The following is a 14,413-nucleotide window of genomic DNA, read 5'->3' as shown; positions in this document are numbered from 1 at the left end:
TGAAACAGCTTCTTTATAATCTAGAAACCAAATGTTTATAACCAGTGTACAGCTCTGAGCATTGTGACCCCAGCAAGTGAAACCCTAAGGACAGACAACATAGGAAAGGATTTTCAAACAGTTTCACTCATTTGGTATCAAATTTAACATAATTTTGCTGTTCTATTTTTTTTATTTCTGTATATATTTGACAGTGTTCATTTAGTAAAAACAATGCATACAATAAAACCAGGTCTTGTGATGAGCATCATTAAAACTCTCTAATAAACAACAATGCAAGGACCAGGCAATCTTCAGAACAGCTGCAGCACAGATGTTTAATTCTGTTTGCTTTTCTTTACCACACTTGAGAAGGGAAGCCTGCCTCAAGAAACATCACCTGTGAACTTGAAGCAGCAGTCAGCACAGCCTCGGTCCTCCAATGTGTGTGAGGAAGTTGCCTTGTGGCAATATATTTTCACAAAGGAAGCTCTAAAGCAGAATAAACATGCACAAGGCATAAAACAATAAAATACCAAGAGATCCAGCATGGCATGAAACCTGTTATACAACAAAACATTGCACCCTTATTTATACACATATTTTATATTATTATTATATATTATATTATATATACACACACACACACACACATATATATATAAATTTTAAACAATAAAAAGACTGACATTCAGTAACATAAAGAAGAGGCTGAAACACTGTGCAATCCGAGAGTGAACTCAAACTGTGAAACTAATCCAGAAGAAAACCAGCCAATTGTAAATCAGAAATGCAACTCACAATTGGCCTTTAATGAATGATTTTGCCCTGTAATGGATTGGCACTAAGGTTGGCTCATGGCTTGTGCCCATTGCTGCTAGAGTACACTCCAACCAGTGAAACCCTCTACTGGACTACGCAGGCTTCATTATGGAAGGTGATGTGATGATGAACTAGCACTGAGTGTTCTTATGGAAGTTTTCTCAGAAAGTATCACAGAAAACGCAAAGATTAAAAACAAATTGGAACAAAAAGACACTAAAACACATTTTATATAATGGCTTTCTAAATATAAAAGTCTGTAAGTAACATTTAGAAGAACAGAACATACTGGATTATCCAATTTGAAACTCAGTTCTGATAAAGTCTGGGGTAGTCTAGTACAAGGAACAACTAAAAAAAAATCAAGAAATTGCACAGGCCCAATTCTAAAAGTGATTTAAATTGAAAAAAATCAGAATGTTAAAACTAAAATGAAATTACACAAGAACTCTATGCAAGGACACCGGAGGACAACACTCTCTTCCGAGACTTTTGTTCACATTTCAGTTACTGACCAGTTTATATCAGATGTGCCTGTGTTTGGTCATAAAAGTTATAAAAAAAAAAATGATATATATATACGAGGTGTGGCAGAAAAGTAATGAGACTGGCAACACTGCAAGCGATCTGGCAACGCTGCACTGTTGTCCTTGATAGAGCACGTGTATCAGTACCCTCCCATAGCTCAGTGCGAGTTTCAACTCCTTCCGTTAACTACGCGATTTTTGTGACTGCTATTAGCGAAGTTGTGTTTTTGGTTGTGCGTCACGCAAAATGGAACAGCGGAATTTGGAGCAACGTTGTGCCATTAAACGACAAGTCTGACATTTGAAAAGTTAAAACAGGCCTATGGGGAACATTCTTTATCCCGAGCTCAAGTTTTTCGTTGGCACAAATCATTTTTGGAAGGCAGAAAACACGTTGAAGATGAACACTGTTCAGGGAGGACTTCAACTTCGAAAACCAATAAAAACATCGAACGTGTGAACACTCTTGTGAGATCAGACCGTCGTTTAACATTAAGAATGTTGAGTGAACAATTAAATTTGAACAGATTTACCGTTCATCAAATTTTGACTGAACATTTGCACATGCGAAAGGTCTGTGCCAAAGTGGTGCCGACAAACTGCCCTCTCCATAACAGAATTTTTGACCTCAAAAGGCATTCCTGTGGTTCCCCAGCCCCCTTATTCACCTGACCTCAGTCCGTGTGACTTTTTCCTAAACTGAAATATGTCCTCAAAAGACGTCATTTCGGGACTTTAGAAAACATCCAAAAGAGTGTAACGGACATGCTGAAGACCATACCAGACTTCCAGCGCTGCCACCAACAGTGGGAACAACGTCTCCATCGGTGTGTAGCTGCCCAAGGGAACTACTTTGAAGGGGATAACATTGATGTTTGAAAAAAATAAAAACTTTGGTAAATAAAAAATCAGTCTCATTACTTTTCTGCCACACCTCATATATATCTCTATTATAAAAAAAATCCTGGAAAGGAAAAGCAGGGTGACGAGACATGATCTTCTCGGAAGACACTTATAAGACCCGCGAGACGCAAACAATATCAAATAAGAGCACGGCCAGCAAAACACTCAGTCGTGTAAAGGCATGTAGCACACACAGATCCTGTGCTCTCAGCACATATAAAGCGTATAAGAACAATACGTTCTAGATGAAACGTCAACGACTAAGCAAAGAAGAAAGAGCAGCATGGAGAAAAGAGACCAAAAAGCGTTGCAGCGAAACAAAGGCAGATACGAGATTATGAAAGCATTGGAATTTGAAAGGCTCAAACAAACGATGGTGCAATACACATGCAGAGAAAGGTAAAGAATATGAAAGCAGTAAAATTTGAAACTATTGTAGCATCCCAGCCAGGGTGAAACCTTTTTTGTTTTAAGTGACTGTTCAGTCCAATTGAAGAAGGGCGGAATACAGCACGGAAGACTGATAGCGGGGTATTGATTGATGCGGTAAGGGGGGGCGAGACCCAGGGGATGAGGGGTTGGAGAGGGTGCGAGAAAGTTGTGTTTGGGATTACAAAGTCGGCGATTGTTCAAGTAAAACTTTTGTGACACTTTATTACGTCAGTCACTACAGCATCAGAAAAAAGATAGTAAATATGGCATTAGCACAAACAAAAGGAAATTAATCATCAGGACCAAAGCGAGGTAAGAAATAAAAGAGCAGAAAACAAAGACTTTTCGCCTTCGCATCATTCAATACACAAAATGTAGATTTACACAATAATGGACCATACGCTGTGAGATTCTGTGGTCCCACAACAGTTAAAGCAACGACAAGTTTAATTTCAAAGAAAACACAATTCAGTCAGGTGTATATTTATGATCACATAGAAGCGATGCAAATTTTAACAGGCGACAAGAAAGGTAATGTATATATTTCGTGAATAACATTAGACACCAAAGGAGATCTTGATATTGCATTTGTATTAAAATGTTTATAGTTTCCTGTGAGAATAGCTTTTGTTATGACAATCAATAAATCACAGGGACAAACAATTAGAAAAAGTCGGATTATTTATTAGGGAAACAGAAACAATATTCACTCACAGGCAGTTATACGTTGCATTGTCACAATGTGTCTCCAAAAACGGAATCAAAATTCAATGCGATCTTGAAGAAAAGGTAATTCCAAATATTGTTTTTAATGAAGCTTTAACGTAACAGTGCAAATAATGAAATTGAAACAATTCCAAAGAAAAAAAAAGCTTTTAAAATTGTATATCCAATTAACCAAACACAGGGGTTGGTGAGCAAAGCGAGCAGGGGACAGAGCCCCCTAGTATATTAAAATACCCTCTTTCTTAAGCTTGGTCCCAATTTAATATCATGGTTTATGTTATTAGATGACCACCTTTCACACATGCTTGTTCTCAGTCATTTCTTTTAATTTAGTGTGCTGCTTTTGAAATTTCAGCAATTTCTTGCATATCCCTTTATGGGATGTTGTTAATATTGGATAAATAAACCACTGCAAAAATCCAGACAGGAAATGAAAGTTGCACTAATTTACATTGCATTCTAGCAATATTCCTAAAATAATTACTTTTGAATAGTCAATGATGAATATGATGGTTATTTATGGTTCAACTCTTCAGTGTGGTCAAACTGCTGTGTTATTAAGTGATAAATAGGAAATTGTACTTGTGTTTTTTTATTTTAAGATCAAATTCATATTGAAAGAACTGCTTCTTTCTAGACAAGAGATCTTCCTATCAGCATACTGTTAGTCTTATCACGGCTTAGCAGGAGACATTGTGGTGACATACAGTACTACAAAGTTGCCAAATGCATGGATAACATCCAAAGACGTAAGCTGAATTAAGTAGAATACAGTTCCTATAAAAAGCATTTGTTCCTTTGGAAGCTTTCCCATTTTATTGCTACACAGCATTCAATCACAGTGGGTTTAATTTGGCTTTTTGACACTGATCACCAGACAAAGACTCTTTAATGTCAAAGTCAAAACAGATTTCTGCAAAGTGGTCTAAATTAACTGCAAATATAAAACACAAAACCATTATTTAATATTCACCCCCTTTAATGTGACATACTTAAATCATTACTGGATCAGCCAGTTGGTTTTAGAAGTCCCTTAATTAGTTCAGTGGAGATCACCTATCTGGGGTTTCAACGGATTGTAGTTTATATGCTTCTGTATATGTAAGGGCCATCTTGTTGTGAGTCAAAAGGGTGGCCTAACCGACATATTGGAGACAAAAGAACACGCCAAGTAACTAATTTAAAAGGTGATAGAAAAGCTTAAGTCACGAGCTGGAGACAAGAAAATCTCCAAGTACTGAAAATCGTTTGGAGTCAAGTTAAATCAATCATTAAGGAATAGAAAGATTATGGCACAGCTGTAAATCTGCCGACAGCAGGCCGTCTACAAAAACGTAGCGACTATGTAAGATGTAGACTAATGAGTGAGGCCACCAAGGGTCCTCTGTTAACTGTGAGGGAGGTACAAACTACAGTCTATAAAGCTGGAGACACCAACGGCAGCTGGGTACTTCACCAGTCACAGCTTTATGCAACAGTGGCAAAGAGAAAGCCTCTGTTAAAAAATACACAAGACATCTTGGCTAGAGTTTGACAGAAGACACATGGGAGATTCTGAAGTCAGCTGGAAGATTGTCATATGGTCTGATAAGACCAAAATTGAGTTTTTTAGCCAACAGACTAAACATCACGTTACACTGCGTATTATCAAAAGCACACCATCCCCATTGTGAAGCATGGTAGTGGCAACCTCATACTGAAGGGATGCTTCTCTGCAGCAAGCCATGGAAGATTTTCAAAAGATTTCTACAAAAGACTGCAGAGAAATCCCAGGAATTCCTGGAGGAAAATGTGATGCAGTCTGCAAAGAAAACTGCTCATTGGGAGCAAGAAAACAACCCCATGCGTAACGGCAAACCTACACTGGAATGGAGTGGGTGAGTTATAGTCCAGATCTCAATCCAATAGAGACGTTGTGGCTGGACTTGACAAAGGCTGTTCACACACAATCTCCATGGCACTTGACAGAGTCTGAGCAGACTTGCAAAGAAGAATGAGGAGAAGTGGCAGTGTGGAGAAGTTCAAAGTTGATAGAGAAAGGCTGACCTAAGCTATCATGGCTGACAAAGCAGCATCTACTTAATACGGACTTAAAGGTGGTGAATACCTATGAGATCAATTAATCTGTGTTTTATATTAATTAATAAGCAATAATCCTAAAATACAACTTGACAGTTTGACTATATTGAAGAGAATGTTGCAAATATAAGGACTGAGCCATAAATAGTTGTCAGATTCTTAATTGACTCTTAAAATGTGATTTATTGGCAAGTTACAATGACCTTTTTTTTGATCAAATTCAAAGAACTTCTACATTCTAGATAAGAGATGAGGACTTCCTAATAGCATACTGTCCGTCTTATCACAGCTTAACAGGAGACACAGCGATGACATCCAGTGCTACAAAGCAGCCAAATGCATGGATTTCTTCCACAGACATACGCTGAATTAAGCACTGTACAAGCAGAATGAGCAGTTAAAAACGGAGATCTTGAATTGTGTGCAAAAAAGGTTAAGAGCTTATACTGGAGTAGGGGCCAAGAAAAGTAAAGTGCTATATTCACCTGAACTGCACAAAAGTAGTACTTGCTTATTGATTGATGGATGTGGCAGGCTGGGTCATGCAGTGAATCTTTTCGGGAAATGTGTCTGCTTTGGAATGAGTGGTAACCGTTTTCTTATTGTTACTTTACTTCTTCAACTTTTGCCATTACCAGCTAACCCAGAAGAGTACCACCTTAATTTTAAACTGGAGACCCTCACTTGAATGGGGTGGTCTAATCACAACCCTGGACAATGTTTTAGCTGAAGGGTTTCTGTTCAGCCAGTCTGACAATCTGAAGGTAAATTACACAAGTAACTCCTTGTTTAATAGTAGACTTACTGAAACTGACTTTTGTTGGTCTCCTAACACTTATTAACATCTTCTTGGCATTATTTTTGTCTTTTCAGTTAAAATCAGAACAGCTGTGCCTAAAAGACTGCTCAGGAGGCTGATAAGAAAATGGGTTCAAGTTTATATGACTCAATAAAATTTTCACTTGGATGTCCTTCACTGATTTGTGACAGTAGTAAAATATCAACAACAATGAATATAATGATGTCATTCATTAAATATAACATTAAATGCTATACACAAGAAACATTTATACACTTTTCAGTATGTGCTTAGTCATGAATGGAAATGGGAAAAATGCAACTGTGCAAGAACTTCTGAGGTCTTTAACAATTCTCTTCTTACCCCCTATAAGACTGTGTGTGTTAAATATCTCCAAAAAAGAAGGGTGTTAAACTGGTGCTATAGTATTCTTCACCACCTTAATGGTCCAGGGCTGAACAGGTACAATACTAGGATGCAATGCAGCCACTGAGAATGGACTCTATTGAGCACAAACTGGGCTTAGTGAGAATAGATACTTTTCTTTTTTTTGTCTGGACACCCAAGACTCTATTTGTTAATAGTCTAGATTTGTTGTGCCCCTGGGATGGTGACTCCAAGAAATGTAAAGCTGCTAAAATTCTACACAGCATCCCAACAGATAAATGGAAGTGTGATCTGACTCCTGAAGTCTATAGCCAGCTCTCTGGTTTTAATGATATTAAGATATCCTGGCAGCAGTGTGTCAAATGACAAATTTCGAGAAAGCTGATCTCACATTACATAACTTCTATGTGTGTAAAAAAATATCAGTACACTTGAGTATTGCAGTATTACGTTTTGTGATACTGCATCAATTCTCAGAAACACTGTATCAAATTTTTAATTATTACTTTAGAGAAGGCCAGAAGGAGTTGCATTGCGTCTTTATGGACCTGGAGAAAGCATATGATAGGGTGCCTTGAGAGGAGCTGTGGTATTGTATGAGGAAGTCGGGAGTGGCAGAGAAGTATGTAAGAGTAGTACAGGATATGTACGAGGGAAATGTGACAGTGGTGAGGTCTGCGGTAGGAGTGATGGATACATTCAAGGCGGAGGTGGGATTATATCAGGGATTGGCTCTGAGTCCTTTCTTATTTGCAATGGTGATGGACAGGTTGACAGACGAGATTAGACAGGAGTTCCCGTGGACTATGATGTTTGCTGATGACATTGTGATCTGTGGCGATAATAGGAAGCAGGTCGAGGAGACCCTGGAGAGGTGGAGATATGCTCTAGAGAGGAGAGGAATGAAGGTCAGTAGGAACAAGACAGAATACATGTGTGTGAATGAGAGGGAGGTCAGTGGAATGGTGAGGATGCAGGGAGTAGAGTTGGCGAAGGTGGATGAGTTTAAATGCTTGGGATCAACAGTACAGAGTAATGGGGATTGTGGAAGAGAAGTGAAAAAGAGAGTGCAGGCAGGGTGGAGAAGAGTGTCAGGAGTGATTTGTGACAGACGGGTATCAGCAAGAGTGAAAGGGAAAGTCTACAGGATGGTAGTGAGACCAGCTATGTTATATGAACTGGAGACAGTGGCACTGACCAGAAAGCAGGAGACTGAGCTGGAGGTGGCAGAGTTAAAGATGTTAAGATTTGCACTGGGTGTGATGAGGATGGACAAGATTAGAAATGAGTACATTAGAGGGTCAGCTCAAGTTGGATGGTTGGTTTGGACATGTGCAGAGGAGAGATGCTGGGTATACTGGGAGAAGGATGCTGAGGATAGAGCTGCCAGGGAAGAGGAAAAGAGGAAGGCCTAAGTGAAGGTTTATGGATGAGAGAGGACATGCAGGTGATGGGTGTGACAGAACAAGATGCAGAGGACAGAAAGATATGGAAGAAGATGATCCACTGTGGCGAACCCTAACTGCAGTAGCCGAAAGAAGAAGAAGAGTTTACATGCAAAGATTCATGGAACACAGTGGTTCATGTTGTGTTGTGTTTACACCCCCTGAACACTAGATGGCAGTATTATAATCGCGCTTTAGCTAACGTAAAAATGTAAACTGAGACGATAAGTACTATAACAGCACAACCCTAACATTAGCATTAGCAAACCTAGTGGACTACTAATGTTACCACTGATGGCTGAATCCTGAAGAGCAAGACCGGCACCTGAAGAGTACAATGTGTGAGTGTGGGCTCATTTTGGCTTCTACAATAAAGAAGCAATGTCATCTACAAAATGTGTCAAGCCAAAATGAAATAATTGGAAACACAATGAATCTTAGAGCACACTTAGCCAGACACCATTCTAAAATACAGCTAGAGGAGCACCAAACGGCAAACATTAAACGAGTGGATCCCTCTCAACTCACTTTGGAACAAATCCACACTCCGAACTTAGCACAGTCCTCAAGTCGTACAACTAAAATAACTCTGTCAATACTCTATTTCATTTGCAAAGATATGTGCACTCTCAGTGTTGTAGAGAATGAAGGCTTCCGAAATATGGTGAATACAATAGAGCCTCGTTACAGCATACCCTCCCGACAACACATCGCCGACAGCATTGTACCCAAGTTGTACGAGAAGGTGAAGACAAGGGTACTGGAATTTCTCAGCTCAGCTGTGATAGTCGCTTTGACCTGAGATGCTTGAACATCCAGGGCCACTGAATCATACATAACCATAATGGCACACCATAACAGATGAGTGAAAGTTGTACTTGAGTGTGCTGCAAACAAGAGTGATGCATGACAGCCACACACAAGAGAACTTCATAGCATTACTAAAGGAGGCCATTAATAAATGGCGATCGGAAGTGAAAGAGCCCATCACTGTAACAGACAATGCAACCAATATGAACGTCATGGCTGGACTTGCATACATGACACATACATGATGTTTTGCACACAACCTGAATCTTTTCTTGTAGAAAGCAATGAAATTGCCAATGGTGGAGTGACGACTCAGCAGGATCAGGCGTGTTACAACCTTTTCCAGAGGCAGTACTATAGCCAGCCACCAGCTAAAACACAAACAAGCCACCAGCTACCAAAACACAGGTTAATCACAGACATTGTCACAAGGTGGAGAAGCTCTTGTGACATGACAGAAAGATTTTTAGAGCAACAACCAACCAGCTATGCTGCACCCCTTTGAACAGACGTCAGAAAGAGTGAAAAGGATATTTTCACACTGAGCGAGGCTGACATCACATGCAATTTTCAAGTTAAAGGCTTTGCTCAAGGGCTTATCAGAATAGGATCCCTTCTGGCAGTAACAGGATTTGAATCAGCAACCTTCCTCATACCTCCACAGATGCTTAGCCACAGAGCCACCACTCTGCCCAGCCCTAGTTTGATTTGCGCTTTGATGATTTTCAGCAGCAATAGGAGATAGACAGTCTGGTGGAGGAGACTGACCAGTCAGAGGAGGTCGATCACCCACCTAACTACAAGAATGGCTCTGCCTCCACGCCCCAGCCGCCCATGAAGAGAACAAGGAGCTCATGTGCACTCGCGGACTTGTGTGGAGCTAAACAAGTTTGCCCCTGCCAAAGATGATGCACCAAATTCTGCACTTGATGCTACTGCAGCTGAGATTAGGAGGTTTAGAGAAGAAACCCCTTTGCAACTCCTAGAAAATCATCTCAGTGGGTGGAAGGGACACAAATATGACTACCCTCCATTATCCACAGTAACAAAGTGTTTCCTGTGCATTACTGGCACAAGTGTCTCTGGATAAAGAGTTTTCTTCCCCACCAGAGACATTTTTACCGCACAGAGAAGTGTCCTAAATGCTGGGCATGTTGACCAGCCCATCTACCTCCACAAACATCTTGACATTAAAAAATAAGCACTGGCATACAGTGCATACAAGCTGTAATAACAAAGTGCAATCCAAGTTAAGGATCTCTTTGTGTTTTTTTTTTAACATTTTCTTTAGGAATCCTGCAAGCACTTTTAATTTTCATTGACACAGACAGATGTAATTCCTTTGTTCGGATTGCAGAAAAAATAGTGTTATGATGTCAGATGTTACAGGGACTGTGCATTTTCTTTAAACTACTTGAGACTGAGAAACTAAAAACTGGTGGCATACATACTCCAACAGAATGTGATCCTTTAAAGCATAATTTAATACATATACGGTCTGTATATATAACACTGTATGTTCATGATTTTTTTGAATTGTTTAACCTAAAGAATCCTGCATGCACTTTTATTTTTTTTTTTTTTACTGATATACAAAAATGTTAATTCCTTTGTTCAGATTGCAGTTTTATGATGGTGGATGTTAAAGGGATTATGCATTATCTTTTATTAACTACTTGAGAAAAACTGAAGCATACTGTGAATCTTTAAAGCAGGATCTAAAAGTACAAGCACTTTAATTATTTTTACTGAAATAGACGCCTATTAATTCCTTTACTCAGATTGCACAAAAAAGTAGCGATATGATGTTTGAAGTTACAGGGGACTGTAACAAATGCAGTTGTAGAGCCCACTGTTCTGACTTCATAAAAAAGTTAACTTTTTTACTCAGATTTTATGCATATGGTGGTGCATTCTTTATACTATGACAGTTTCCTAAACTTACATTTATAAAAAATTGCACTATATTGTCTCGCTGACAGTTTTGCAATATACAGAATTGTAATCCCTGTATTATATTTGTTGTATGCGGAGATTCTTGCCAACACACAGCCCTAATAACTTCTAGTTATGGGGTAGGCCAGACTTACCGACCGCAGTTGCTGATCTTATCGCCGGGTCATATCTATTCACCTGACACGAAATCTCTAAGAATGTCTAATTTACTGAGTGCTTGCCGGCCTTTGAGCACAATCATACTCGCCCTTTGACAGCCCAATAAACGTACTGCAGGACAGGACTGGTGCCTTATGATGAGTTAATGGGTATGGCATGTTCAGCAGTAGTCTCTGCCCTTTCTTTTCTTTTTTAAATTATCTCTTGTTACATAAAAAAAAAACACATCAGACAGATGATCTTCTCTTCTGTTTGTGAGGTCATAAGGTTCCAAACACCTGTGTTCCTTATTCCTGGTCACTGCATCATATGCATTGTGCCTCTGGATGAGCGTTCATTTGCTGTCAGCTCTCATGCATACAAAGCCCACCCATATGACTAAAGACAAAATCAAAACTGTTTAGTTTTACAGAAGTGAGTCAATGGGCATGACAGACTACACGACCGGCCTTGACGGCAGCACACCACCAGCTGCCTCTGACTTTCTTGAATTAAGTAAAATGAAAGCTCCTACTCAAAACCGTTGGAAATGTCACGTAATGTGACATGGCCTTAAGTTGTCTTATCATTGCTCGGTAAAAGGCCTAAAATGATGGTATCGATGGAGCTGGCCTTGGTCTGGCCACAAACACATTGGTGAGCAAGAAGTAACAAAGGAGGCCAAGGACACTACCCTGGGTGCCTGCGTTGAAAATCAGTGTGAATGAAGGGATGCTGTCAATCTGTACAGTCTTGATTAGTATAGTATTACTATGATAATGTGGGCCTTGTCTTGAAACCTTTGGATTTGTCATATCTCAGATATCATTTGCTGCAGTTCTTAAAGGTGCTTGTTGATGACCAATGAATACTGTTGGTGTAGTGGAATAAAAGCAGTCTAAAATCCACTTGAAGTTTGGGGCATGAAGTCCCAATTCTAGGGGCTTCTTTAACAGCTCTTATATTGCCAACACTACTAAATGTTGAGATATAAAAAGTAATGGCATTTTACTTTTTATCATTCAGGTGTGGCCATGATGAAATGATATCAAGTCCCACCAACTCTGTGGAGTTTACACATTTTCCCAGTTTTCCACACACATCTCGGATACAAGCAAGTCAAGTTAACTGTCATCTCTAAATGAATTCTGGTATGCACTGTGTCTGTGTGAGCACGCTCTGCAACGGACTGACACTCAGTCCAGGATTGGCTTGGGATTTAAACCTAGTGAGATACACTGGGTCACCATGAACTGACTTGAATTATAGGGATCAGAAAATGTTTGTATATGAAAATGACTCCATATCACTTAGTCACTCATTGCTGTCTTAGCTCATAAAAAAAAGACCTGCCATTTAGCAACTCAGCTATTTAAGAATATAACATATAACAACCCATTTACGTTGATATTTGTCCGTTATCATTTTATCAGAATCTTTTTAAAGGCAGGAACTGTCTAGAATTGGACAATGGTTCTCTGATGTTCTATAAAAAGCTAACCCAAACAAACAGGGTTCTGTTTCTTTATCTAACAGTCAGCTCATCGTGGCAACGAAAACTTGCAGTCCATCAAATTTAATAATCAATCGAACTCATTCTCTGTGTCTTATCCGTTGAATACTCATACGCATCCAGGGTAGCAGCTTCTCCACTCAATCAACACAGGAAAAACAAGTAAAAAAAGAAGAAGAAAAAAACAGCTGATACATAATAAGGCGACGCTACTAGGATGAAGACCACACGTACAGCACAAGCCCAATATAATACTCGACATCGCATGCCATCTCCAGCGCCCAGTCACCTCACCTCCAATGTGTAGTTCTTACTGATTCTCTCGTAGCTGTTCCACGCCTCATTGCCGGCCGCCTCGTCCATGTTCAGCTTCCTGCACAGCTCATCGAAGTGGCTTCTCGTCGCTTGGAGCTCTTCTGCGTCTTCGTTCATTTTTTACGGTTATCAGAAGCAGACAAGACGCTAATTAAGGAGGGTGTTCAGCGCTACTTGGCGCTTATCAAAGCTGTCGCGGTCTTTTACGGCAGACGGTACAAACAACGTAGTCTTTAGATACAAGAATCGAGTTAGAAAACAGGGCGCTTCTGTTGTTTGTACAGTACTGTTCGAGCTGTACAGTGAAGCCATTTAAATGCCCTATGACTGACAGCTGCTGCGCTCAGGGGGCGTAGCCTGGTGCCCTCGCTTACACTTCATGCAACGCTTCTACGTTCCACAAGAGACGTACAATGCGCTGTGAATAGAGGACGCTTGCGGTAGCAGCGCTGTCCCGCCTACCTTAGCCGCGGCTTCCTAACTGACAGATTTGACTTCAATACGGCGAAGTGGGCGGGCCTTCTGCTGGAAGTTGTCGCGTGAACACGCACAGTGCTAGAAAGGTGGAGGTGCCTGTTGTTTTGGGCTGCGGGTTGTTTCTGTTTTTATAAAGATTTCTAGATTTCGTCAAAATGGAAAATCTGGACCCCTACGTCCAGTAAACCGTAAGATCACACGAGCAGAAACAGTGAAAAAAAAATTTATATTATATGCATTTGTAAAGATATTTTAATTAACCTATTTGGAATAAAAATCATAACCGCAACCGATCAGTTCGTACTGTTAAAGGAGGCGATCAGAATTAAAACTTTAGTCAGTCCGTCATTTTCCAACCCGCTATGTATTGAAACTTGTAATCTGTAATTTGAGAGTGAAAGGAAGCGGCAGATTTTGGCCCTGACAGTCGTTTGAGTATTGCTTTGATTTGATGAATTTCAAACGCGACTCCTTTCGATGCCTTCTGTTTGTCACGTCGACAGTCGCTTATTAAATGGTTTAAAAACCAACATGATGCTCGAAGCAGCACGACTGTACTGGCCAGGACCGCGACTCGTGACGGTAGGGAATGTGTTGGGTCTTCTTTTTAACATACGTGGACGTATCGGGGTTTGATCATCTTTTAAACAGTAGCCATAGGTAAAGGTGATACAACATAACAAAGATCATGCCACATTTACATGGCACAGTGTCTGTAATCACAATGCTGAGATCAAAAGTGCTATCTGAGGCCCCCACAATAAAGGTTATAGATTCTTAGGAGTCTGGGGAGGGATTTCAGAAAATCTCTGGACACCATCTCTGGAAGTCAACCATTCCACTATCCAGATGGTCATCTACAAATGGAGATTTCAGACAACTGCTAGCTTGTCCAGGCCAGGCTACCTCAACAGGTTCTTCCTGTGAGCAGAAGGCAAGATGCTGAAAGACATCTCAAGGGATCCCAAAATTTCATTAAGTGACCTACAGGCAGCTCTTGTCACAGTTGATGTGAAAGTGCATTAGTCTACCATTGGATCCAGTAAATCCTTCAGGAAGTGGCTAGAAATGTAGGGTTCTGGAATGGCCAAGTCAAAGTCTGGTT

General features: G+C 40.1%; 1 protein-coding gene across 1 annotated transcript in view; it reads right to left on the bottom strand.

Annotated features, from left to right (window-relative positions):
• Positions 1-13,184, bottom strand: part of rbl2 (retinoblastoma-like 2 (p130)) — a 76,195-nt gene extending 63,011 nt beyond the window's left edge. Inside the window, exon 1 of the mRNA XM_039762910.1 lies at positions 12,811-13,184. Within this exon, the coding sequence (XP_039618844.1) occupies positions 12,811-12,948 (138 nt within the window). The 5' untranslated portion in view covers positions 12,949-13,184. The remainder of the gene's footprint in view (positions 1-12,810) is intronic.
• Positions 13,185-14,413: the final 1,229 nt, after the last annotated feature.

This window comes from Polypterus senegalus, chromosome 9, assembly GCF_016835505.1.
Source record: "Polypterus senegalus isolate Bchr_013 chromosome 9, ASM1683550v1, whole genome shotgun sequence".
In the NCBI taxonomy this organism is placed as follows: domain Eukaryota; kingdom Metazoa; phylum Chordata; class Cladistia; order Polypteriformes; family Polypteridae; genus Polypterus; species Polypterus senegalus.
Note: the sequence above shows the minus strand (reverse complement) of the source record. Positions and strands in the feature narration are given on the sequence as shown.